The 25,835-nt window shown below is 34.6% G+C and overlaps 1 protein-coding gene across 1 annotated transcript in view; it reads left to right on the top strand.

Annotated features, from left to right (window-relative positions):
* LOC107563836 (sodium-driven chloride bicarbonate exchanger-like) overlaps window positions 1-25,835 on the top strand; it is a 27,359-nt gene continuing 1,524 nt past the window's right edge. The window contains exons 1-18 of the mRNA XM_016248806.1: window positions 1-152; window positions 4,329-4,489; window positions 5,291-5,334; window positions 6,203-6,360; window positions 6,441-6,528; window positions 9,496-9,642; window positions 11,531-11,625; window positions 15,112-15,286; window positions 15,412-15,545; window positions 16,472-16,717; window positions 16,848-16,953; window positions 18,299-18,460; window positions 18,631-18,744; window positions 20,338-20,499; window positions 20,578-20,829; window positions 23,911-23,979; window positions 24,091-24,264; window positions 24,638-24,760. Coding sequence (XP_016104292.1) covers window positions 1-152; window positions 4,329-4,489; window positions 5,291-5,334; window positions 6,203-6,360; window positions 6,441-6,528; window positions 9,496-9,642; window positions 11,531-11,625; window positions 15,112-15,286; window positions 15,412-15,545; window positions 16,472-16,717; window positions 16,848-16,953; window positions 18,299-18,460; window positions 18,631-18,744; window positions 20,338-20,499; window positions 20,578-20,829; window positions 23,911-23,979; window positions 24,091-24,264; window positions 24,638-24,757 — 2,559 coding nt within the window. The 3' untranslated portion in view covers window positions 24,758-24,760. The remainder of the gene's footprint in view (window positions 153-4,328; window positions 4,490-5,290; window positions 5,335-6,202; window positions 6,361-6,440; window positions 6,529-9,495; window positions 9,643-11,530; window positions 11,626-15,111; window positions 15,287-15,411; window positions 15,546-16,471; window positions 16,718-16,847; window positions 16,954-18,298; window positions 18,461-18,630; window positions 18,745-20,337; window positions 20,500-20,577; window positions 20,830-23,910; window positions 23,980-24,090; window positions 24,265-24,637; window positions 24,761-25,835) is intronic.

Below are 25,835 nucleotides of genomic sequence, written 5' to 3'. Positions count from 1 at the left end.
ATGGATAGGTCACAGGACTCTGTATATCGGGGTTCATGTTCCTCTGATCCCACCGTCCCACCGCCGTCATCGGCATCATGGACACCGACACAGAAAGAGGAGCAGGGAGAGAGACTCGGGCGTCGAAGACGGACACGAATCTCCTTCATACAGTAACATCCATCCTTCCTTCAGTGACTTTCTTACTCTGTGTTTTTCTCCTGTTTTTCAGTACAAATATCGACACATTCTTAACCCTATAACTTGATTAGCTTGTTCAGGTGTGTTTGATTAGGGTTGAAGCAAAACTCTGCAGGGCTGCGGCTCTCCAGGACCGACGTTCGCCACCCCTGCCATAGAAGAACCTTTTTTGGTTCCACAAAGAAACATTCAGTCAAAGGTTCTTTAAAGAACCATCTCTTTCTTACCTTTTTATAATCTGAAGAACCTTCTTTCACCACAAAGAACCTTTTGTGAAACAGAAAGGTTCTTCAGATGTTGAAGGTTCTTTATGGAACCATTTAGACAAAAAGGTTCTTCTATGGCATCGTGAAGCACCTTTATTTTTAAGAGTGTACTGTACTCCTTGCCTTCTGTCATCTGATTGATACTTTATACATTTTTAGCAAGTAAAAGGCTTTTTAGTGTAATTGTACAAACGTCCTACTTCAGCTCGTGCTTCTTGCGTTTTTTTTGCTGCGAAATCTGATAAAACATTTTTATAAAGTAAACATTTGGTGTTATTAGTAATATTTCAAGATTATATGGCATCGTGAAGCACCTTTATTTTTAAGAGTGTACTGTACTCCTTGCCTTCTGTCATCTGATTGATACTTTATACATTTTTAGCAAGTAAAAGGCTTTTTAGTGTAATTGTACAAACGTCCTACTTCAGCTCGTGCTTCTTGCGTTTTTTTGCTGCGAAATCTGATAAAACATTTTTATAAAGTAAACATTTGGTGTTATTAGTAATATTTCAAGATGAACAGTTTCATCTTGGATTCACTTGATTAGCAAGATATCATTTATTATAAATATCATGTTCAAATGTGAGTATAAAATATGATCATCAGGCTTGAGGATTTATTTGTTCATCTCTCAATCATCATTGTATTGCACTGCATTATATGTTTTGATAATCAATCTAGGCATTTAAATATCATCTTAATAAATGCGACATATTATTGTGATATATATATAGTGACAGTTTGGGCCTCTGAATGAAACCGAGATCTCACTGTATCATAGTATATGAGCCATAAAAGCCTGATGCATCAAATTTGTCTAAAGGTTCAATAAACTGTTCTATTAAAATGTCTTTACAGGGTTAAGTCAAGATACTGTACATTTAGTTGAGACACAAAATGATTTAAAATGTTAATTTTGTTTACTAAAAAATATAAAAATTAAGCAGATTTAAGCTTAAATAAAACAAAAAAAAATAAAATCTGCCAGTGAGGTAAGCAAATTAAATTTTGAATAAATGTGTTAAAATTTTAATAAAATTTAAATTTAATTCATTTATTTATTTTAATAATAATGTCCTTTTTCATCACAAGCAAAGGTATCTTGAATTAAGAATATTTAGATGTTTTGCAAAAACAACAAAAATACTCAGTAAGAACCTCTTTTTCTGTTTGTTTGCTGTCTTCCTCTGTTCCTTCTGATATCATTTCATCATTTCTGTTTCTCTTTGACGGTCTGTCCTGTTGTATTATGTTTCTTTGAAGTGCTCTCTGTCTCTGTTTGGCTGTGATCTCGACAGGCTCAGAGTTTGAGTGTGTGTTGCTCCTTTAGCAGATCATCATGATGACTCAGAGAGCAGCTGCTTCTTTTCTGTGCTTTATTATTATCCACAAAACGTGTGTTGAACACAGAACCGTTTCGGGTCTCTGAAGCTTTTAGCTGCCTATTTTAGCCATGTGACCTTTTACGGCATGGAAGTCTCCGCTCGCTCCAGCCCGCCGACCGTGGCTCGCTCCAGCCTGCCGGCTGCGGCATTCTCAAGCCCGCCGAACCACGCCTTTCACCCCCCCCAGTTCAGCCCAGGGAGGGCTCTAGTCCCTGAATCTCCTCCAGATCGCCCTCAAGTGCCCGCTCCTCTAGAGCGTCCCCCAGAATTCCTAATTTTCCCCAAGAAAATTTGGGTGGGGGGGGGCATATGCCTGTGGCCGAGCCAGCTAAGGTCACGGAGGATCCGCCATGGCCTCCCGAACTGCCTGCTCCGCCATGGCCTCCCGAGCTCCCTGCTACGCCATGGCCTCCCGAGCTCCTTGCTCCGCCATGGCCTCCAGACCTGCCTGATCCGCCCTGGAGGCCTTCCTTGTCCCCATCCTGCACCAGCCTCCAGGGCGCCCACCCCCCCCTTTCCGGTGGAATTGTTACGGCGCGGGACGCGCCTTTCGGTAGGGGGGAGTAATGTCACGTGTTCTGTGTGTTGTGCTCCCCACGTGCTCCTATGCCCTTATTTGCTCGTTCCTGTCCTCGTTGTGTGAATTGTTTCCAGCTATGTTTATTAATTAGTTAATTTGCTCCCAGGTGTGTCCCATTGGTTGTTTCCCGTCGGCTGTTATGTCTTCCTTGAGTTACATGTCATCCCAGAAGTTCCTGTGTCTGTAAACCTTGTTTTTTGGATTAAAGTCTCAAAGTATTCTCCTGCGTCACCTCGTTCCTCCTGTGTGCATCGTGACAATAACATGTTATTCAAACTTAAACTAAAATCAAAATAAAATTATATGATATTAGAAAAAACAACTAAGTGTTTACACACAGGAGGCCATTTACATATTTTGTCATATGACCAATGCATGTGATAAGAAACCTTGTCAGTGTTTTTCAGAGATTGATTCTTGGCTCCTCTCATGTGTTTTGAGAGCATGAGTGATGTTTAATGCATTAAATCTGTTGAGCAGCATTATTCCAAGAGATCTGAGGTTATATAAAGAAGCATTGTTATGTAATATTTGTGTGCGTGTGATCAAACAGAAAGGCTAAATAAAGCTCTTATAATGATGATGGTTTCTACATTGTCATATGGCATCACATCTAAATGCAAGTGCGCTCAGCATGAGATTTGCTTTCATTTTTTCTTCAATAAGCGAAGACAATATGTAGACTGTAGTGCTTTTATATCTAAAAATATTAAAAATGAACATGAGGCAACACAAATTCCCATTTACTTATTCAGTAAAAGTTATAAGCAAGATTATTTATGTTATTATTTATTCATCTGCATAATGTTCATGACAGTTCATAGTGCTGTCAAGCTCCAAAAAGGACAAATAGGATATATTTGGCATATGAAATAAAGTCTGTACTGTACATCTCGTGCACTGTATTTTGGTTCTTCTGGATTTGTACGAGAGCTTCATATGAAAGTTATGCTCTTAATTCTGAAATGTATCTTGGAGCTCTTATTTTCCACAGACATTGGTATTGGTATTCTGGCTGCATTTATGGTTGTTTTTAAAGAAATTGTTCACCCAAAAATGAAAATTTGCTGACAATTCATTCACTCTCAGGCCATCCAAGATGTAGATGAATTTGTTTCTTCATCAGAACAGATTTGGAGAAATGTATCATTCCATCATTTCTTCACCAATGGATCCTCGGCAGTGAATGGGTGCCATCAGAATGAGAGTCCAAACAGCTGATAAAAACATCACAATAATCCACACCACTCCAGTCCATCAGTTAACATCTTGTGAAGCCAAAAGCTCTGTGTTCGTAAGAAACAAATCCATCATTAAGGCATTTTAACTTTAAACCATTGCTTCCGGTTAAAATATGATTCCTCTATCCATAATATTGCTTCCTCCAGCGAAAAAGTCGTCTTGTCAGAATCAGGAGAGAAATCTGCACAGATCAAGCACCGTTTACAAACAAAAACAGTCCAAAACTACTCTAAACCAATATGTGGGTGGATTTTGATGTGAGAGACAACAGGAGATGGAATTTTTCACTGGAGGAAGCGTTATTATGGATTATGGACTCACTTTGTCCAGAAGCAATGGTTTGAAGTTAAAAATGTTTTAATTTGTTTTTTTTACAATTTGTTTCTTACAAACACGCAGCTTTTTGCTTCACAAGATGTTAACTGATGGACTGGAATGGTGTGGATTATTGTGATGTTTTTAACAGCTGTTTGGACTCTCATTCTGACGGCACCCATTCACTGCAGAGCATCCATTGATGAACAAGTGATGGAATGCTACATTTCTCCAAATCAGTTCTGATGAAGAAACAAACTCATCTACATCTTGGATGACTTGAGGACGAGTACATAACAGCAAATGTTCATTTTTTTGAGTGAATTATTCCCTTAACCATGTCTGTGTCTCTTTGTCCAGGTGGCTGAAGTTTGAAGAGGACGTGGAGGATGGAGGTGAGCGCTGGAGTAAACCGTACGTTGCGACGCTCTCTCTGCACAGTCTCTTTGAGCTGCGGGGCTGCATCATCAACGGCACCGTCATGCTGGACATGAGAGCCAGCTCTCTGGAGGAGATTGCAGGTTGTGTTTTATACTAAAGAAATGCAACATATGGCCGTAGAACTGATTTCAATTGAAACACATTGGGCTTTTGGGGTGAAATCTGTCATTTCTAGGTCACATTTAACCCAAAAGTCAATAAAAAAGGGAAAAAAATGGAGAAAAGACATTAAGCGTTTTTGGTTAATGTTTGCATTGAGACATAATTTTTATGAGAATTACAGTTCCCCAAATAATTCTCATTAATGCAAAGAAATCCCATTCTTTAGTACTGTAATGTGAATAAAATTGTAAACTGTTTATACATCATTGTAGTATTTGCTGAACTGTCTTTACACTAATTTAACTTTTAAAAATGAAATTGTATTCTAGCATCTTGTACTGTAATACAGTAAAAATTGCAGTGTACAAATGAGAATCACTATTGAGAATAATTCATTCTAGAAAATGTAAAAATAAAACATGCATTACGGTAATGAGAGTTTTTGGAAAATGTGATTGAAAATCATTTAAAAATGCAAAAAAAAAGAGGAAAAAATAGTGGTCATAAAAATAGACTTAATTTTCATTTTGTATATTATATTATATAATATTTTCAATATTAATTTGTTGTTTTTCCTGCTTTGATTGCATGGCGAACTGTGACCTGAACATGTTTCCCTTTCATTCTTTCCTGTGCTCATAAAATGTTTGCTATTTCTGGTCAAATTAGCTTCCATTGTCAAATTAGCACATTGTAATAGGATGTGTCAGTGCTCATATGCCGCTGAGGAACACCTTAAACTGAGTTTTACACTTTAATCTCTGTGGGATTTGTGTAAGAAAGCTCAAGCCATATGTACAGACTCACAGTGTTTAAAGCTCAGGTAATTGGCACATATGTACAAGGTTCTAGTGTTCAGTGTTTAGTTCTCTGAAGCGTTTCCGTCTGCCGTCTGTCTGTTCTGGGAAGAGGGATTACGCTTCAAACACACTGTGGTTGAAACCCTCTTTCCCTGACATTGGACTGTTTTGTTTCTTGCATTAAGTGGGTATAGTGTTGTGATCCCATGAACAGATGAGAGAGCGGCTGCGGTGCTGTCAGGGGTCACAGGGGTCGTGATGAAATGCTGCATTAATATAGAGAGTAATATTATGAAATCTTACACAACACATGGCCTTTTGCATTATGCAAACATACATAATCTCTTTGGTTCTGTACATCATTTTGACCTTTGACCCTAAACCAGCCTAAGAACGCATTTCCATAGGAACCAGAATTCCAGAATTTTATAAAGAGCTTTATGAATTTGTTTTTCATGCTTTTTAATATTCCATATCCAGATGTGAAAATCACTTAGAATCCTAGATATGGATGGGTTGCATAATTATGGCTTGAAAATACTGAGGTTAGGTTTTTTTTGTATTATCGAGGTACTGTTATAGTTTTTATTTATATTTTGAATGTTTTTTAGTTAAGTAACATTTTGAATTACATTTTTTTTTTTACATTTTCATTAAAATTGTAGTTAACATTTGAGTAATTTTGTTGTGTTTTTGTCTTTTTTTTTTTAAGAACATCTACAGTATATAACTGCTAAAGTATTCAATTTACAGATGGCTCAACTTTTAAAATCTATTTAGTCTGTATAATAAGGTCTGTATAATAAACCTGTTCAAAACATCCATGCCAGGCTTTGTTCTCAGTGTGCATGTGCATTTCAGTAACCTGACTGCATAATGTTTTGTGTGTAGATAGACCTGCACTTCATGAAGAAGATTCCTCCGGGTGCAGAGGCCTCTAATGTTTTGGTTGGAGAGCTGGAGTTTCTGGACAGGCCTGTCGTGGCATTTGTCCGCCTCTCTCCTGCTGTACTGCTGAACGGCCTAGCAGAGGTGCCCATTACCACCAGGTGAGCATAGAACTGGACGGTTTAGTCTATATTGATAACCTGACACCAGTTCCATTACTGTTTTGTGGCTGATCTGTCAGGTTCCTGTTCATCCTGCTGGGGCCTCTGGGTAAAGGACCACAATATCACGAGATTGGCAGATCGATTGCTACTTTAATGACAGATGAGGTAAGAGGGCATGCAGTTGTTTTACAGTTGTTTACAGCTTTTAACAAAGTACTCTTGTGTTCACTTTTTATCTTTGATCCAGAGGCATTTAGAATCATTCAAAATCAATTTGAAAAAAAGCTAAGAGTTCTAATTCTAAATTCTGATTAAATGAGCTGCATTTATGAAAATGAAAGTCTGAGCCGTCAACTTGAAGTTATTGAATCAAATAATTGATAATATATTTGAAAAATATTTTGATATGTATGTTTTTAAAAATGTTGTCATTCCGATTTCTGTCATTTGATCTAACGGGAATTTTTAGAGTGACACAAACCAACTAATTAGTTATTAAAAAGGAAAGTCTACTTACAAAAAGTTGTCTACTTGAAAATATTTGATTCAATAATTGATTTTTGTTTTTTATATGTGACCCTGGACCACAAAACCAGCCATAAGTAGCACGGGTATATTTGTAGCAATAGCCAACGATAAATAGCATTGATAAATTATTTTATTCCAAAAATCATTAGGATATTAAGCAGAGATCATGTTCCATGAAGATATTTTGTAAATTTCTACCGTAAATTTATTAGTAATATGCATTGCTAAGAACTTCATTTGGATCATTTTAAAGGCGATTTTCTCAATATTTTGATATTTTTTGCACCCTCAGATTCCAGATTTTCAAATAGTTGTATCTCGGACAAATATTGTCCTATCCTAACACACCATACATCAATGGAAAGCAGATGATGAATACATCCCAATTTCAAAAAATTGACCCTTATGAGTGGTTTTGTGGTCCAGGCTTATTTTTTGTTTATATTGAATTTTTGTTATATTCATAATTTTATACTTTCTAAATTTGAATCGTTCCAGTTTCTGTAATTTGATCTAACAGTAAATTTTTAGAGAGATACAAAACAATTAATACCACAGAAAACCTAACAGAGTTCATCAAATCAATGTCACTTCTTGGAAGATTATATAATTTAGGAACTGGCTTTTGTTAATTAAAGAATGAATGGGAATGGAATAACATACAAAATAATTATCTATCAACACAATACTCAAAGGAGAAAGCTATTTTGTTTGATACGTTTCAATTAGAGAAAGAAAAAAAATGAAGAGACACCAAGGATATTTCTTAAAAAAAATTTAAAAAACAGTTTTTGTCATCCGCTCAAACCAAGGTTAAATAATTTAAAATTTGCTTTAAATAATTAAACATTTATTAACTCAAATATGCTAAAAGGAATTTATTTTGATTTACATTAAAAAAACTCTTAAGAGAGACACGAAACTGTACTGCATGGAAGGAATGACCCATTAATATTAATAAATGTAACTCAATATTGAACATTTCCATCTTTTATCATATAATTGTTGCTTTGCCTTGCATTGTATGTAAAAACACCTCACAAATTCCCAGCCGTGAGTGGCTTATTGCTTGAATCAACTGGATTTCATGCAGACTGAAGCGTTCTTCTCACAGAGATGAGAGCACTGGAGACTCCTGAGGTCTTTCACAGCTCAGCAGATTCTCTCTCACTTAGTCTCTGAGGTGCAGAGGAGATTTACAGAACAGCCATAATAACATGCAAATGACTGCTAATTAGCCAGAAAACCACCCTCGTGCCAAGCTGCTGCTTGATGTTGCTAAGGCAACATCTTAAGACATTATTGAAGGGCGTGAATATGTACTTTTCTACCAGGCTTCCAGTATATGAAGTCTTAAAGAAATAGCTTGTCTTAGAATGAAAATCATTTATTTATGGCATTGTTTTCTTTCTTTCATGAAACACAAACAGAATAATGGAATAATAATGGCCAAAATGTTTTAGTGCGTTCTTTCCTCTGAATTCTGAGTTTAGATCTCGCAATTCTGACCTTTTTTTTGAGTTTATATCTTTCAATTCTCACCTTTTTTTTTGAGTTTATGTCTTTCAATTCTGAATTTTGTTCTGTGAATTCTGAGTTTACATCTCGCAATTCTGATTTTTTAAAAACATTTTTTTAGTTAATCTTTCAATTCTGACTTTTTTTTTCTTGGAATTCTGAGTTTACATCTCACAATTCTGACTTTTCTCAAAATTAATATTTACATTTTTTGCAATTCTGACTTTTTTCTCAGAATTATGAATTTACATCTCATAATTTTCACTTTTCTCAAAATTCAGAGTTAAATCTCGTAATTCTGACTTTTTATTATCAGAATTTATTTGAATTTTAGGTAACACTTTACTTGAAGGGGTGTGCATAAGACTGACATGACACCTTCATAATCATGACATGACATATGTCATGTATATGAAGGAGACATAACTGAGCGAATGACACTTAATGACAGTTGTCATAAACATGCATAAAATACCTTCATATTCATGACGTGTGTCATGTCATGATTATGAAGGTGTCATGTCAGTCTTACGCACACCCCTTCAAGTAAAGTGTAACCGAATTTTACATCTTGCAGTTCTACTCATTTTCTTAGCATTGTTAGTTTACATCTTGCAATTCAGACTTTTTTCCCTCGGAATTCTGAGTTTGCATCTCGCAGTTCTGACTGTTTTTCTGAGAATTCTGAGTTTACATGATCAATTCTGACTTTTCTCAGAATTTTGAGTTTACATCTCAACTTTTATTTTTTTCCTCCGACTTCTGAGTTTACTGTATATCTCACAAATTGTTTTTCTTTTTTTGCAATTTTGTTTCCGCCATGAAATAGAAAAAATATTAAAGGTAATTGTGACTTTTTATCGTATAATTCTGACTTTTCATTGCAATTGGGAGTTTATGTCACAAATGACTTTTTTTTCCAGAATATATATTTATAGAAATATAAATAGAAATTAAAAATATAAATATTTATTTAAAAAAGGTCAGGAATTTTGAGATATGAACTTAATTTTATGCTTTATTTTGTGGTGGAAATCAATATCCATAAATTTTTGACTAAGAATGTTTTGGTTTTGTCTTTTGTAGGTTTTCCATGATGTGGCCTATAAAGCTAAAGACCGCAATGATCTGATTGCAGGAATTGATGAATTTCTTGACCAAGTTACAGTTCTGCCACCGGGAGAATGGGACCCGTCCATCAGGATAGAGCCGCCAAAAAACGTCCCGTCCCAGGTCAGTGAAACAGAAACTACTGTATTAACCAGAGAAACTTACAGTAAGACAACACAGAGCTGAAGTAGGATAGAAAACAGAAGGATTGAAGTTAAAGAAAACTTAGTCAAAAGACTAAGTATGTGACCCTGGACCACAAAACCGGTCATACGGGTCAATTTTTTGAAATTGAGATTTATACATGATCTGCAAGCTGAATAAATAAGCTTTCCATTGATGTATGGTTTGTACATGTATGGAGATACAACTATATGAAAATCTGGAATCTGAGGGTGCAAAAAAATCTAAATATTGAGAAAAACGCCTTTAAAGTTGTCCAAATGAAGTTCTTAGCAATGCATATTACTAATCAAAAATTAAGTTTTGATATATTTACGGTAGGAAATTTAAAATCTTCATGGAACACGATCTTTACTTAATATCCTAATGATTTTTGGCATAAAAGAAAAATCTATAATTTTGACCCATACAATGTTTTTTTGGCTATTACTAAAAATATTCCCCAGCGACTTAAGACTGCTTTTGTGCTCCAGGGTCACAAATGTGTTTCTCATGATCTTAAAAGGCTTTTGATCTAAAGATCATGAAATGGTTAAATGTATGTAGACGAATGCAAATTGTGCATAAATATGAATTTTTGTGCAAATTGAAAATTTGAATTACATTGACAGGAATGAGGTGCAGTGCTTAGTGAAGGAAAAGCATCATGAAGTGCATGTCACTCATATTCCTCCTTCAAAAGTGTTTAAAAGTATCCCATGGCTTTATTGTGGTTAATATAAAATGAAAAACTGTTTGCTAAGTTAAAGTCAGTGTTTTCTGCCACATGTGTATGTATAGTAAGTGTGATGTAATGCACGTGATTTATAAAAGCACAGCTGGCTGTGAGTCTCCATCTGGTTATAAAGATTAAAATGGAGCATTTGCTGTTGAGTCTCTATCTAGAAAATATTGAAGAGATGATTAACACTGTACTGTGAGAGAAAAGAGTGAAAATTGACCCCTTTTCAGTGCTGTTCAGTGAGATAAGAGCAGCATGCAGGCATTCATCTGAGGAACCACTGAGCATACAGTGATTCATCTGAACCCTGATGATCTAAATGATTTGTTTGACATGCCCCCTGAGATTTTAAACACTTTAATGAAATAATCAACCCCAAAATTACAATTCTGGCCTTATTTACTTGCTGTAATGCTGTCCCAAACCAGCATGACTTGTTTCTACCACGGAATACAAAAAGAAGACCTTTTTGGGGAGCATGTCTCTAAAAATAAGCACAAGAAAATCCTTTACACTACTGTTTAATACTTACATTAAGCAAGGATGAATTAAATTAGTCACAAGTGATAGTAAAGGCATTTATAAGCTGCAAATCAGCATATGAGAATGATTTCTGTAGGATCATGTGACACTGAAGACTGGAGCAATGATGCTGAAAATCCACCTTTGATCACAGAAATAAATTACATTTCACAATATATTAACATATAAGACATATAATTTCAAATGTAATAATATTTCACAATTTGATTGTATTTTTGATCAAATAAATGCAGCCTTGATGAGCATAAGATATTTCAACAAACATTAAAAAATCTTACCAACCAAAAACTTATTTAGAACAGCATCACGGTGAGTAAATGATTCAGCTATGCAGTGTAATTACAACTATAAATTAGTTTAATAAATGCAAGTAACACAAGACCAATCATAATGCAGTATGCAGATGTTATGATGACATCATAGCTGTCCAAAAACAAATGTTTGCATGTTGAAATAATTGCAGTAGTTTAATATGTACAGTCACAGATTTAGAACCAACACTAAGCAGAACGTCTGAGGACTATCACTGCAAACACTCCTCTGTCTGTGTGTCTGATATAACAGGAGAAGAGAAAGATCCCTGCAGTGCCTAATGGAGAGCTGGCAGAGCCGGAGGAACATGGTGGACACGGAGGCCCTGAGCTGCAGCGCACCGGGAGGTCAGTCTGGAGTGTGTGTGTGTGTGTGTGTGTGTGTGTAGACACATCACAATCACATGTCAGTTTGTGTGAAAACCTTCGAAAATAAAAATCATAAATGAGATCGTTTTAATATCTCCTTTTAGAGGAAATGGAGGCGTTTGCCGAAGATTCCTGCTTTTTTTTTTCCTGTGTCCTCTAGAATCTCAGAAGAGATTTTAATTTAATCTTAACAGCTGTGCCTAGAAACCAAAGTCAATATGGAATCTTTAATCAATGTGAAAACATTTATCATGAATTTTTTCCAAATGACCTGAGCTGTTATTCACATTTTATTGATCTATACTCATATTTCTTTAAATTAATTTGACACATTTTTGTATTATCAGTAGTGCTGTCAAACGATTAATCGCGATTAATCGCATCCAAAATAAAGGTTTTTGTTTACATAATATATGTGTGTGTGTGTACTGTGTATATTTATTATATATATATATAAATACAAGCACATGCATGTATATATTTCAGAAAAATAGGTTATGTTTATATATTAAATATATTTATTTATAATATAAATTATATGAATATAAATATAGATATGTAAATATTTTAAAAATATATACTGTATGTGAGTGTATTTATATATACATAATAAATATACACAGAACGCACACATATATTATGCAAACAAAAGCTTTTATTTTGGATGCGATTAATCGCGATTAATCATTTGACAGCACTAATTATCAGGGTTATTATAGTTAATTAAAACTAAAGCCTTAATAAAATATTTTTGTATTTTTGTAACTGAAATAGCAAAAATATTTTTTTAAATATATTTTTCAGCAAACTTTTATTTCAGCTAGCTGCCGAAGCAACATTTCTCGTTTTCATTTAGTTTAACTTTATGTACTTAAACGGAAATGAACATGATTAAAAACTATGTAGACATTTAAAAAACACAAAAACGAATAAAAATGACTAAATAAATACAACAAAAGTACTAAAACTTGAAAATGAAAATGAAACCGAAAATGTAAAAATAAAAACAAATTCAAAATAATAATAAAAACTATAATAGTTTCTCAATGATACTAAAACAACACTTTTTTGAAATATGATGTTTGATTATGCAAATGAAGTATCATCTAATTAAATATGCACTAATTGCATTAATTTTGGAACAGAAATCTGAACATTGAATAATGCTATTTTCAAAATTCTTGTTTGATTTTGGATTTCTCTTTTTATCACTCTTCAAATCAGAAAATATTGTCAACAGATAGAATTTATATATATTTATTTTTATTTTTTTACCATGTTTTTAGGAATAATGTATTGTATAAAATTAGGAAAATTATACATAAGCAAACCCTTCTGTAAAAACCTTCAGAATACAGATAGGAGTAAAACTGTAAAGTTTGGTGTATGTAAGTGCAGCTGAAATGAAGAAAAATGAAATTTACAGATGCAAATAGATAAAGTGCAATAAAACAAACACTTAAAAGTGCATGCTGGAAGTTTTCTGTCCATTAGTCTGAAACAATATGTTACGAAATGCCAAATAATCCAGAATCTCAAAAGTAACCATTGCATGAAAAAACAGTGTTTTTGCCTGTAGTGTCTTAACGGCTTAATTGCATGAACTATGAAAGGACAGCCTCTGAGAAATAAAATGTTCCTTTTTGAAGCCAAATGGCTGTAAAAGGTCACACAGCTCACCGTTGCGTTCATTATGACAGTTAAAGGGCACATACTGTAATAATGCAGATCATTTAGGACAATGCTTTCATTCTGTACTACAATGTAACCGAGAGCCGTGCCACTTGAAGACCAGGTTTTCAACTCTCCAGTGAACTGGACAGACGCCATGTTTGACATTTGGTCACACTCTTCCTGTTGAGTGACAGTTTTCACAACTTTGAGTGACTTTCTCTCTTCTCACAACAATAATCCCCTTCTGTTCTCAGATGGCTCTTTTCTCCCAAATGGTTCGCAGCGATCATATCTGATCAGCCCTAATTAATATTTCTTTCTGTTTAAAGAATTATGCCTTATATCGTATGTCTACACTGTGCACAAAATGTAGTTTTTCTGTATGCATGAAATATCTGGATGATATTTGCTAAATTGTGCTACAGAAAATACTGTTTTCCAGAATGCAGTGGTCTCGATTTGACCTTGCATTTCTAGTGCGACAGATCTATTTTGATTTTATCTCTTTTTTGACTCATTTTTATCAGAATGCCAAATATTAAGACACTTTTATACAAAAATGGATTAAAGAATGGATTTAAAATAGCTGAATTGGTTGAATATTTTTTTACCATTTTATCCATATTATACATATTTTTTGCCACACTAGTCAATGGCGGGTGAATTGTGAAAATTTGCTGTTTAAAGTATTTAATACAGGCTATGAAATTGTATTTAGCATTTACTAAATTAAAATATATATTAGGGCTGCACAATTAATCCAATTTCTAATCGCAATTACAATTACATAATTGTTCAAAGCAGCAATTAATCGTTTAAAGTCCACTTATGTTATTCTGCATGCATATGATGCTTTTTTTTCTTTCTACATGTTATCTCAAGGGTTTTTCCATTGTTTTAGTTTTAGTTTTAGTTTTTAGTTTTTTAACATTATAATACCATGCGTATTTTTACCTTTTTATTTAAAGAGAAACCAATCCGATGTATATTTGACATTTGAGGCTTAATACTATAGAAAAGCACTAAAAGTTTTTCAGTTAGTGTTTACAGCTTGTTTATTTTCATATAAAAATACGACATGGTGTTGCTTCAAACAAAGGTGTGTAAACATCATTCATTTAATCGTAAAATTAATAATCGCAATTACAATTTCAAAGGAATAATCGACAATTATGATTTTTGTCATAATCGTGCAGCCCGAATATATATTTTTGTCCCTATGACAGTGCAACTGTTTTTTCATATTACATATTCACATTTCTGTCTTTCTTTCTGTCCTACTGTGAAACAACACTGGTTAGAAAACTGTGACTTCATGTGAGAAATATTTCACATATGTGTCGGCACATGGAGAAAAAACTCCAGCCATCCTATAGATAAACTTCTTTTTCTGTTGTTGTTTGCAAGAAAAACAAAATGAAATCAAATAACATTATCAATCAATCAATAATAATAGGTTGTAAATGAAGACAAATTTTTAGTATATTCTATATAATATAATATAATGAAGAGTATTTTTAGGTGCATTAAAATTGTTTTGCATTGTGACATTATTTTCAGGAGAATTACACAAATTCCTGTAATGCATTTTTTTTTTTTTTCCAAATTCCTATAATTTTCATTACTGTAATACAGTACTATAAAAATAAAAATGTAAGTAATAGTACTTTTTTTGCATTATAGTAATGACCGTTTGGATGAAAAAAACACTTTGAATTCGGTTTAAGCCAGTTTTCCACCTCTTTGCGCAGCTCAGACGGCAGTAATCTTGTGTCTGGTGTTTTTTGTCAGGCTTTTTGGTGGATTGGTTTTGGATGTGAAGAGGAAGGCTCCGCACTTCCTGTCGGATTTCACAGATGCGCTCAGCCTGCAGTGTTTGGCCTCTTTCCTGTTCCTGTACTGCGCCTGCATGTCCCCTGTTATCACCTTCGGAGGACTGCTGGGAGAAGCCACAGAGGGACGCATAGTAAGAACACCTGAACACATCAGGCACATCTAATTGGTCTAGTTGGCTAGTCATTAATACTTGAATCTATATTAGTGCAGTCATGTAAACATGATGCTTTGTGACATATTCTCCCTTCTTTCCAGAGTGCAATTGAATCTCTGTTTGGAGCCTCCATGACTGGAATTGCTTACTCGTTTTTTGCCGGCCAGCCTCTCACTATTCTGGGCAGCACCGGACCCGTCCTGGTGTTTGAGAAAATATTATTCAAATTCTGCAAGTATGTCTAATATTGAAAATTCTGTTTTATATTCCTTAGTGCGAACACTTATTTAAATCTATCTGTCTATCTATCTACAGTGGGTACGGAAAGTATTCAGACCCCCTTACATTTTTCACTCTTTGTTATATTGCAGCCATTTGCTAAAATCATTTAAGTAAATTTTTTTTCCTCATTAATGTACACACAGCACCTGTATCTATCTATCTATCTATCTATCTATCTATCTATCTATCTATCTATCTATCTATCTATCTATCTATCTATCTATCTATCTATCTATCTATCTATCTATCTTATCTATCTTATCTATATCATTTGTTCATTCGTTCTTTTGTTCGCTCGTTTGTTTGAAATTTGAAACTTCCACATCATTGCATTCTGTTTTTATTCACAATTTGTACAGTGTCCCAACTTTTTTGGAATCGGGTTTGTATCTATCTATATCGTTTGTTCTTTTGTTTGTTCTTTCAGTCTGTCTGTCTATATCGTTTGTTCATTCGTTCTTTTGTTCACTTGTTTGTTCTTTCTGTCTATCTATATCTTTTGTTCACTCGTTTGTTCTATCTATATATATATATAATTTGTTCTTTTGTTCGCTCGTTTGTTCTTTCATTCTATCTATCTATATCATTTGTTCTTTTGTTCATCCGTTTGTTCTATCTATCGTTCGTTCGTTCGTTCGTTCAATCATCTATCTAATCTAGCAATCACCTGGAATGCCATAGCATTACTCTAGAACCCAGAAAAGACTAGAAACCACTTAGCAACCACTCAGAATATCTTATTAACAGCTAACCATGACCTACATCTCTTCAGACTTGAAATCTCTCACCAAACTGTCCAATAACTCAAACGTCATACGGCCCGTGTAAGCCTCAGACTGTGTTAACATGAGTCGTGGCTCGCGGTGTGTTTGTTCGCAGGGAGTACGGGCTGTCGTATCTGTCCCTCAGGGCGTGTATTGGGCTGTGGACGGCGTTCCTCTGTCTGCTGCTGGTGGCCACTGATGCCAGCTCCCTCGTCTGTTACATCACACGCTTCACGGAGGAGGCCTTCGCCTCTCTCATCTGCATCATCTTCATCTACGAGGCCTTGGAGAAGCTCATTCATCTCGGGGAGACGTATCCCATTAACATGAACAACAATCTGGAGAAACTCACCACTTACAGGTGAACACTGGTTGGAATGGCATGAAAGACTCAGAGTAGCCTAATTTAGATTCCAGTGCTGTACAGAAGATCAGCATGCTGTAGTATTAAAAAACAAATGCATTTTACCCTCAATATTCTGTTCTTGTAGATGTTCCTGTATTGAGCCTGCAAACCCCAGCAATGCCACTCTTCAATACTGGGAGCAGAACAACATCTCAGCTCCGGAGATCTTCTGGGAGGCTCTGGAAGTTCAGGTCAGAGTAGAATTTGTGTCTTTTGAGAATCCCTGACCTGGTTTACAACTGATTTTAACCCTGTAAAGCCTGCTGTATCCTATTTAGCAAATTTCTAAGGCCTCTAATCTTTACTAAAATCATGATGTGCACAATCTACTACATGCCTTCTGTCGTTTGATTGATAGTTTATACTTTTTAGCAAGTAAAATGTCTTTTAGTATAATCGTACAAACGTCCACCTTCAGCTTGCGGATCATGTGTCTTTTGCGGTGAAATCTTTACTGATTTTTATAATGTAGCCATAAGAATAACTTTGTTATTGTTATTAATATTTCAAGATGAACACTTACTGGTCACTTACTTACTGAAGTAGCTTCAGTTTACTTGATTATCCAGACAGCATTTTTTAGAAAAATCCTGTTCAAATGTGAATATCAAATATGATCATCAGGCTTTTGAGAAACGTTTATTTGTTTATCTCTGAGTCATTTTATTGCACTCCATTATATGTTTTGAAACTACAGAGCTTTAATCATAAATAAACCTACTAAGACATATTATTATGTAGAGATATCGAGAGACAACTGATATTTGTCATTTTATGTAAGTATCTGCTATACTGTTATAATATCTTATCGATTTACATTACAAGAATCAGAAATTGATCTTACTTTTTGGCCATATAAATACCAGTATCAGTAACTGGATATTTTTGATCACTTTAGGGCTCTGAATATCAAGTTTGAGCTTTATATTCTTAATATATCGTATATTATGAGCCATAAAAGCCTGATGGATCAAATACTCATAATATTCATAACATTGACCACTTATGTATGGTTTCAGTGGAATGATGTATAATTTTGTGAAAACAAAATTGTCAAAATCATAAAATTTTCCAAATATTTCACAAATGAGACATTTTGAGAAAAATGCCAACTGTTATTTTAGTCTTATAACCTGCATTGCATCAACTCCACATTTGCTTTACATTTAAACAAAGTTATTCCAAGCATGTTATGTTTTATGGGAATTAAAAATGTCTTATTTGAGTGGCATGATGGAGCAGGGCTGTTAAGTGAGATTAAGGAAATTTGAGCTGGATTACATCTGATAAATCACTATAAAAGCTAAAAAAAGATCATTGCTGCTGCTCGTCTTTTAATGGGCAAGAGGGAAAATAGCAGCATGTTAAGCAGATGTGTGTGTGATTGAGAAATTCAGTAACGCACAGCATTTCAAGAGTTCACCCTAAAATTAATCAATTGTTATCATTTACTCACCATCCTGTTGTTGTGAGTGAACTATTACTTGAAGAAATAAAATAGCAAGCCTAACCCGTTATTTCTCTTTCTCATTTCAGGACTGCATTGAGAAGAAAGGAGAATTTGTGGGGTCGGCTTGCGGGCCTCATGGTCCGTACGTTCCTGATGTTCTCTTTTGGTCTATAGTCCTTTTCTTCTCTACTGTGGCCATGGCAGCGTTCCTCAAAGAATTCAAGACCAGCCGCTACTTCCCCACCAAGGTACTGCAGTCATTACCGCCCACCGTCTGTCTGAGAGCCACTGCTGCTGCGGCGGCGTTTATGTCACGATGCTGTAGTTCTTTGCACTCTGGTGCTCTCTAGTGATACTGTGGAGTATCTGCTGCTGCTGTGAGGAGGAGAATAACAAAAGTAAATCCTGTTTCCTCCAGGTCAGAGCCATCATCAGTGACTTTGCAGTCTTCATCACTATTTTTACGATGGTTCTGGTGGATTACGCTTTAGGAGTGCCTTCCCCCAAACTGAAGGTCCCTAATGTGTTTAAGGTTTGTTTATGTCTTACAGTTTCAATTATTATGATGTTGGCTTGAATCTGTCTGTCTGTCTGTCTGTCTGTCTGTCTGTCTGTCTGTCTGTCTGTCTATCTATCTATGTCTGGCTGTCTGTCTATATCTATCTATCTATTTATCTATCTATCTGTGTCTGTCTATCTATCTATCTATCTATCTATCTATCTATCTATCTATCTATCTATCTATCTATCTATTTATCTGTGTGTCTGTCTATCCGTCTTGTCTGTCTGTCTGTCTATCTATCTATCTATCTATCTATCTGTCTCTCTGTCTGTCTGTGTGTCTGTCTTGTCTATCGGTCTGTCTGACTGTCTGTCTATCTGTCTATCTGTCTGTCTATATGTCTGTCTGTCTGTCTATATGTCTATCTGTCTATCTGTCTATATGTCTGTCTATCTATCTATCTATCTATCTATCTATCTATCTATCTATCTATCTATCTATCTATCTATCTATCTATCTGTCTATCTGTCTGTCTGTCTGTCTTTTAAACATCAGGCTTTTCAAACTACTTTAATATAAAAACCTTTAAACTTCAAGCTTTTAATTTCGGTTTTAAATTTTTCAAAGCATTTTAAACTTGCAGACTAGGCTTTCTCAAGCCAACATCAGACTTTACTTTTACACTTTACTTTCTAGTTCACTAATATTTAATTAAATGTATTTTTGTATTAATCTAATTTATTTAATTAACACAAATGTGATATTGTGGGCTGTAAAAGTAGAATAAGTTATAGAAATAAAACATTTTAGAAAATATACAAAGGGTTGTCATTCACAAGGGATATATTAAGGAATATACAATTAGGGTAGGGTGTCTAACATTTAGATATTAAACATATTTATTCTATGTATCTTTTTGCAAAACATTTAATTGCTGCTGATTACCATGAACAAAAATCAGCCGGCTACATAACAATGTGTGCAAAATAGAGCTGCACAATATATTGGGATTTTTTTTTTTTTAAATGAAGGTTGTAGCTCTCACAATTCTGAAGAAAAAATATTAGACAACTAAAAATCTCATGGAATGTATGAATGGAATGGTTCAATGACTTAATCGAGATGTATTTGTTTCATTACTGGATGAATCAGTGTTTTTGAATGAATCTCTTGAATGAATGATTCAAAGGCAAATACATTTTTACCAACTTAAAAAAAAAAAAAAAAGATGCGCTCACAGGAATAGATAGGTGGAATTAAAATTTTAATTTTACAACAAGTATCTGATTCCTGACCTTAAGTATCCGATTCTGGAATTGGAATTGATTTTCAATTCCCAACCCTATATGCAATATAAAATTATAAAATTTGTGTTAAAAATATGATGTGAAAAAAGAACCAGAATAAATATACATTGAAATATGCAGTGTTATGTACAATTAAACAAATAGTTCAATGCACTTATCTTCACAAAAAAACAATGTTCAAAGTTTTTTTGTTAGCCATATGTTATATATATATATTTATATGTATTAATAGACTTGATAAGAATAGATTTGGCCAGTTTAATATGTTTTCTGGCCAGTTTAATATGTTTTAATAAGTCTTGCAATATGTTTTCAGCCAACTCGTGACGATCGTGGGTGGTTCGTTAACCCGCTGGGTCCGAACCCGTGGTGGACGTGTGTGATTACAGTCATTCCCGCCCTCCTCTGCACCATCCTCATCTTTATGGACCAGCAGATCACAGCTGTGATCATCAACAGGAAGGAGCACAAGCTCAAGGTGCTGCTAGTTTCTTCAAACTGTTTTCAAGTCTGAATGAAATGAGTTAACCCTTCGTTTGACGTCTTGTTTCTACAGAAAGGCTGTGGCTATCATCTGGACCTGTTCATGGTGGGCGTGATGCTGGGCGTCTGCTCTCTGATGGGGCTGCCGTGGTTCGTGGCAGCGACGGTTCTGTCCATCACTCACGTCAACAGTCTGAAGCTGGAGTCCGAGTGTTCGGCGCCCGGAGAACAGCCCAAGTTCCTCGGGATCAGAGAGCAGCGGGTCACTGGCCTCATGATCTTCCTCCTCATGGGCTGCTCTGTATTCATGACCTCAGTGCTGAAGGTCTGGAGCTCAGTGATCAAGATATCCATAATTGCATTTAGATTTATGCATTTGGTTGATGCGTTTACATTTTATGCATACACCCTTGTGAAAAAGAAGCATGCTTAATTATAATAAATGTGTGCTTGTAGTTAATTCAAATCTTAAAAGTATATATTTAAAAATAATATAATGTTACTAAAATAAAAGGCCACTTAAGTGTACTAAAAGAGTCAAATTAATGACTATGTTTCGTAACACACTTAAGTGCACTTTTAAAAAGCACGCCACACTTTAATAATGTTAGATTAAAAGTTTCACTTTTAAATAATTATGTTTGAATAATCTTCTGTTGTGCTTTAAAGAAGTACACTTATATTGATTTGTTGACACATGTAAAGTACTTGATTATAATTTTAACTGTAGTGTGTTATTTAGTATTCACTTTAAAGTTAGTATATTTTATATGTACTAAATTGCGATAGGTGGAATTAAAATTTTAATTTTACAACAAGTATCTGATTCCTGACCTTAAGTATCCGATTCTGGAATTGGAATTGATTTTCAATTCCCAACCCTATATGCAATATAAAATTATAAAATTTGTGTTAAAAATATGATGTGAAAAAAGAACCAGAATAAATATACATTGAAATATGCAGTGTTATGTACAATTAAACAAATAGTTCAATGCACTTATCTTCACAAAAAAACAATGTTCAAAGTTTTTTTGTTAGCCATATGTTATATATATATATTTATATGTATTAATAGACTTGATAAGAATAGATTTGGCCAGTTTAATATGTTTTCTGGCCAGTTTAATATGTTTTAATAAGTCTTGCAATATGTTTTCAGCCAACTCGTGACGATCGTGGGTGGTTCGTTAACCCGCTGGGTCCGAACCCGTGGTGGACGTGTGTGATTACAGTCATTCCCGCCCTCCTCTGCACCATCCTCATCTTTATGGACCAGCAGATCACAGCTGTGATCATCAACAGGAAGGAGCACAAGCTCAAGGTGCTGCTAGTTTCTTCAAACTGTTTTCAAGTCTGAATGAAATGAGTTAACCCTTCGTTTGACGTCTTGTTTCTACAGAAAGGCTGTGGCTATCATCTGGACCTGTTCATGGTGGGCGTGATGCTGGGCGTCTGCTCTCTGATGGGGCTGCCGTGGTTCGTGGCAGCGACGGTTCTGTCCATCACTCACGTCAACAGTCTGAAGCTGGAGTCCGAGTGTTCGGCGCCCGGAGAACAGCCCAAGTTCCTCGGGATCAGAGAGCAGCGGGTCACCGGCCTCATGATCTTCCTCCTCATGGGCTGCTCCGTATTCATGACCTCAGTGCTGAAGGTCTGGAGCTCAATAATCAAGATATTCGTAATTGCATTTACATTCATGCACTTGGCTGATGCTTTTATCCAAAATGATTTGCATTGCATTCAAGCTCTACATGTCATGCATACACCCTTGAAGTGAAAAAGTGTGATTAATTATATTAAATGTGAACTTGTAGTACATTCAAATCTTAAAAGTATATTTTTTAAAAAGAATATAATATTACTGAAATAAAAGGTGTGTACTCATAAGTGAGTAAAAGTTTCTTAAGTACACTTTAAAAAAATAATGTTACATTAAAAGTTTCACTTTAAACTTTTAAATCATTGTTTTTATATTTTGTTGTGCTTTTAAGAAGTACTCTTGGTTCGACTGACATACTGAAGCACATGTAAAGTACTTGATTAATTTTAGCTGTAGTGTGTTATTCAATATTACATTTAAAGCTAATATATTTTATATGTACTAAATTGCAACTTCATCATTACAGATGTGTAACTGCAAACATACAGTTTTAATAGAAATTACATTAAAGTATATTTGTGACCCTGGAGCACAAAAGCAGTGTTAAGTCGCTGGGGTATATTTGTAGCAATAGCCAACAATACATTGTATGGGTCAAAATTATAGATTTTTCTTTTATGTCAAAAATCATTAGGATATTAAGTAAAGATCATGTTCCATGAAGATATTTTGTAAATTTCCTACCGTAAATATATCAAAACTTAATTTTTGATTAGTAATATGCATTTCTAAGGACTTCATTTGGACAACTTTAAAGGCGATTTTCTCAATATTTTTATTTTTTTGCACCATCAGATTCCAAATTTTCAAATAGTTGTATCTCGGCAAAATATTGTCCTATCATAACAAACCATACATCAATGGAAAGCTTATTTATTCAGCTTTCAGATGATACATATATCTCAATTATTATTTTGGCTGGTTTTGTGGTCCAGGGTCACATTTTAATTACATATTTATTTGCCTGTACATTCAGTCAGTACACTTTAAGCATATTTCAGAAAACTATAAAAGCAATTACAAAATTACATACAAAGATGTACTTAAGCCCCGCTTAAGTGGGTCAAAAAGCACTGTAAAGTTCAGCTAATTGCATTTCATATAAATTTAAACTATTTTACTTTGTATCTATTTTTAACTAAATTTAAACTAACTAATCAATTGCATTGTGGGAAATGCGCTGACATACAGCGCTGTTGTGCTGCGGGCGTCCTGAGTTTCACCCGCATCTATCTATCTGAGAATCCTGATCTCGTCCCCCCATCTCTCTCCCACTTCGCTTCCTGTCAGTTCTGATCTGCCCTGTTGTAATAAAGGCAAAAGTGCCAAAAATAAATCTAAAAAAAAAATGTCTGGGGAAAAAAAAATTCTAACAGTTCCATTATTAAGGTGTGCCTTAAGTTCACACTTAAGTATTATTATTATTGCCATAGTAAGTACTAAAGTGTACTTATTTTTCACAAAGGTAGTTCATTCATTTCCTGGGAAGCGAAACCACAACATGGGTTTTGCTAGCATTGTGCGGTTTGAATTATACAGTAGAAGCGCTATTTTAGAAGTGAACGTTAAAAGGGTTCATACTGTGAGGAATCAAATCATAGAGATCATTATACAATAAAAACACTTTTAAAACTCCAGGGTGGTCATATAACACTAAAAGTGATCAAATAATACTAACTTTTTTGCACAAAACCTCAGGGTGAAAAATTAGGTATGAAAATGTTTATTTTCTGTATTCCTTAGTTTATTCCAATGCCGGTGCTGTATGGAGTTTTCCTTTACATGGGTGCATCTTCACTGAGAGGAATACAGGTAAAAACACTATAGACAATGTCTGTTTACAGTGTAGAAGCATTTGCAATGTTTCGAACTTGCCAAATTGACAAAATGTTATTATATTTCCCCTGTTTTCTGTCATTTTAGTTTTTCGATCGTTTGAGATTGTTCGGGATGCCAGCTAAACACCAGCCAGACTTCATTTACCTGAGGCACGTTCCACTCCGAAAGGTTCATCTGTTCACCATCATCCAGCTCAGCTGCCTGGTTCTCCTCTGGGTCATCAAGACCTCCAGAGCCGCCATTGTCTTTCCCATGATGGTGCATACTGAACTTTTTTATATTATTGTTAATATTTACCACAGTATGCAAGCGTAAACTAGCTTTATCTGTCATGTATGTACAAAGTTAATTTACACTAGTAGTCAAAGGTCTGGACATATTTACTTCAGTCTCCTTCAAACTCATTTAAAGGCAAAATTGTAATTATATTTTTAGTTTTGTAAAAGAAAATTCAAATGTAGGTTGGCACAATACTAATCAGAAAGATCATGGAAACATATATATAGTCTGCCAAACATGTCTAAGCGTACGTCTGATAGAGTAACTGCCTTGTTCTAGCATCTCTTAACTGTTTCCACTCATGGTTTTCGAGTAATATGTGATAATTGAATTAGTGATTTGCTCGCGGCAGGTGTTGGCGCTGGTGTTCATTAGAAAGCTGCTGGATTTTATCTTCACAAAGCGGGAGCTCAGCTGGCTCGATGACCTCATGCCCGAGAGCAAGAAGAAGAAACTGGAAGACGCTGAGTGAGAGGTGAGCTATACAGTTTATTATCTAAATGAAACGGTCACTGTGAATAAGCACTTGGGATATGGCTGCAAGCAGCAATTTGCAAGGTCCAAGCAGAAAGCGGAAAGAACAAATGAAATGCACAGATGTGCCTGACATCAAAGATCAGAAGAGGAGTTTTAAGGGTAACACTGTGTATAGACAAGACTTCTAATCAAATCCTGAAAAGTAAACAGAAAAGTTTGGGGTTGGTAAGATTTTTGAATGTTTTTGAAGTTTGTTTTGCTCACCAAGGTCAAAAATACTGTAAAAAACATAATGTGAAGTATTATTACGATTTAAAAGAATTCTTTTATATTTGAATATATGTAAACATTTTAAAAATGAAATATAAATAAATGAATTCCTGTGATGTAAAACTGAATTTTCAGCATCATTACTCCAGTCTTCAGTGTCTCATGATTCTTCAGAAATTCTAATATGCTGATTTGCTGCTTATTTTTGTGGAAACCATGATACATTGTTTAAGAATGCTTTAATGAATAGAAAGTCTTTTTTATTGAAATATAGAAATAGTTTTGTCTTTATAAATGTCTTCACTGTCAATTTTGACCAGCTTAATTCATCCTTGCTGAGCAAAAGGTTTAATTTCTTTTAAAAACTCCAAACTTTTGAATGGTAGTGTATTATCAAGTCAAATTGTCAGGAACTTGCCGCCCTCTGTCAGATTTTTGTGATATGACATTTACTCATTCATTCATTTACTTACATATTTATTAAACATGAGCAGAATAAGTATTGAAGTTAATGTTTATTTATTTCAAGTAACATTTAAAAAAAATACATGGTTTCCGTTTTAGTGGCTTTTCCTGTTTCTCTTGATTTCTTAGATAAGATTTAAGGACAAAGATTTTTAAAAATATTTAATTAATTTTACATAATTAGAAAAATTTATATTTATTATAAAAATGCCCATGGAGTTTTTAATTTCGATGACTCTTTTCAGGTCTAGAAATCACGCTTTCAAAATTAGGCTACCGCACATCGGAACCTTGATTCTTCAAAGACATAAAACAGCTGAATTAAAAAAAAAAAAAAA

This window comes from Sinocyclocheilus grahami, unplaced genomic scaffold (genome assembly GCF_001515645.1).
Source record: "Sinocyclocheilus grahami isolate Dianchi unplaced genomic scaffold, SAMN03320097.WGS_v1.1 scaffold891.1, whole genome shotgun sequence".
NCBI lineage: Eukaryota > Metazoa > Chordata > Actinopteri > Cypriniformes > Cyprinidae > Sinocyclocheilus > Sinocyclocheilus grahami.
This window is presented reverse-complemented; position numbering and strand designations above follow the sequence as displayed.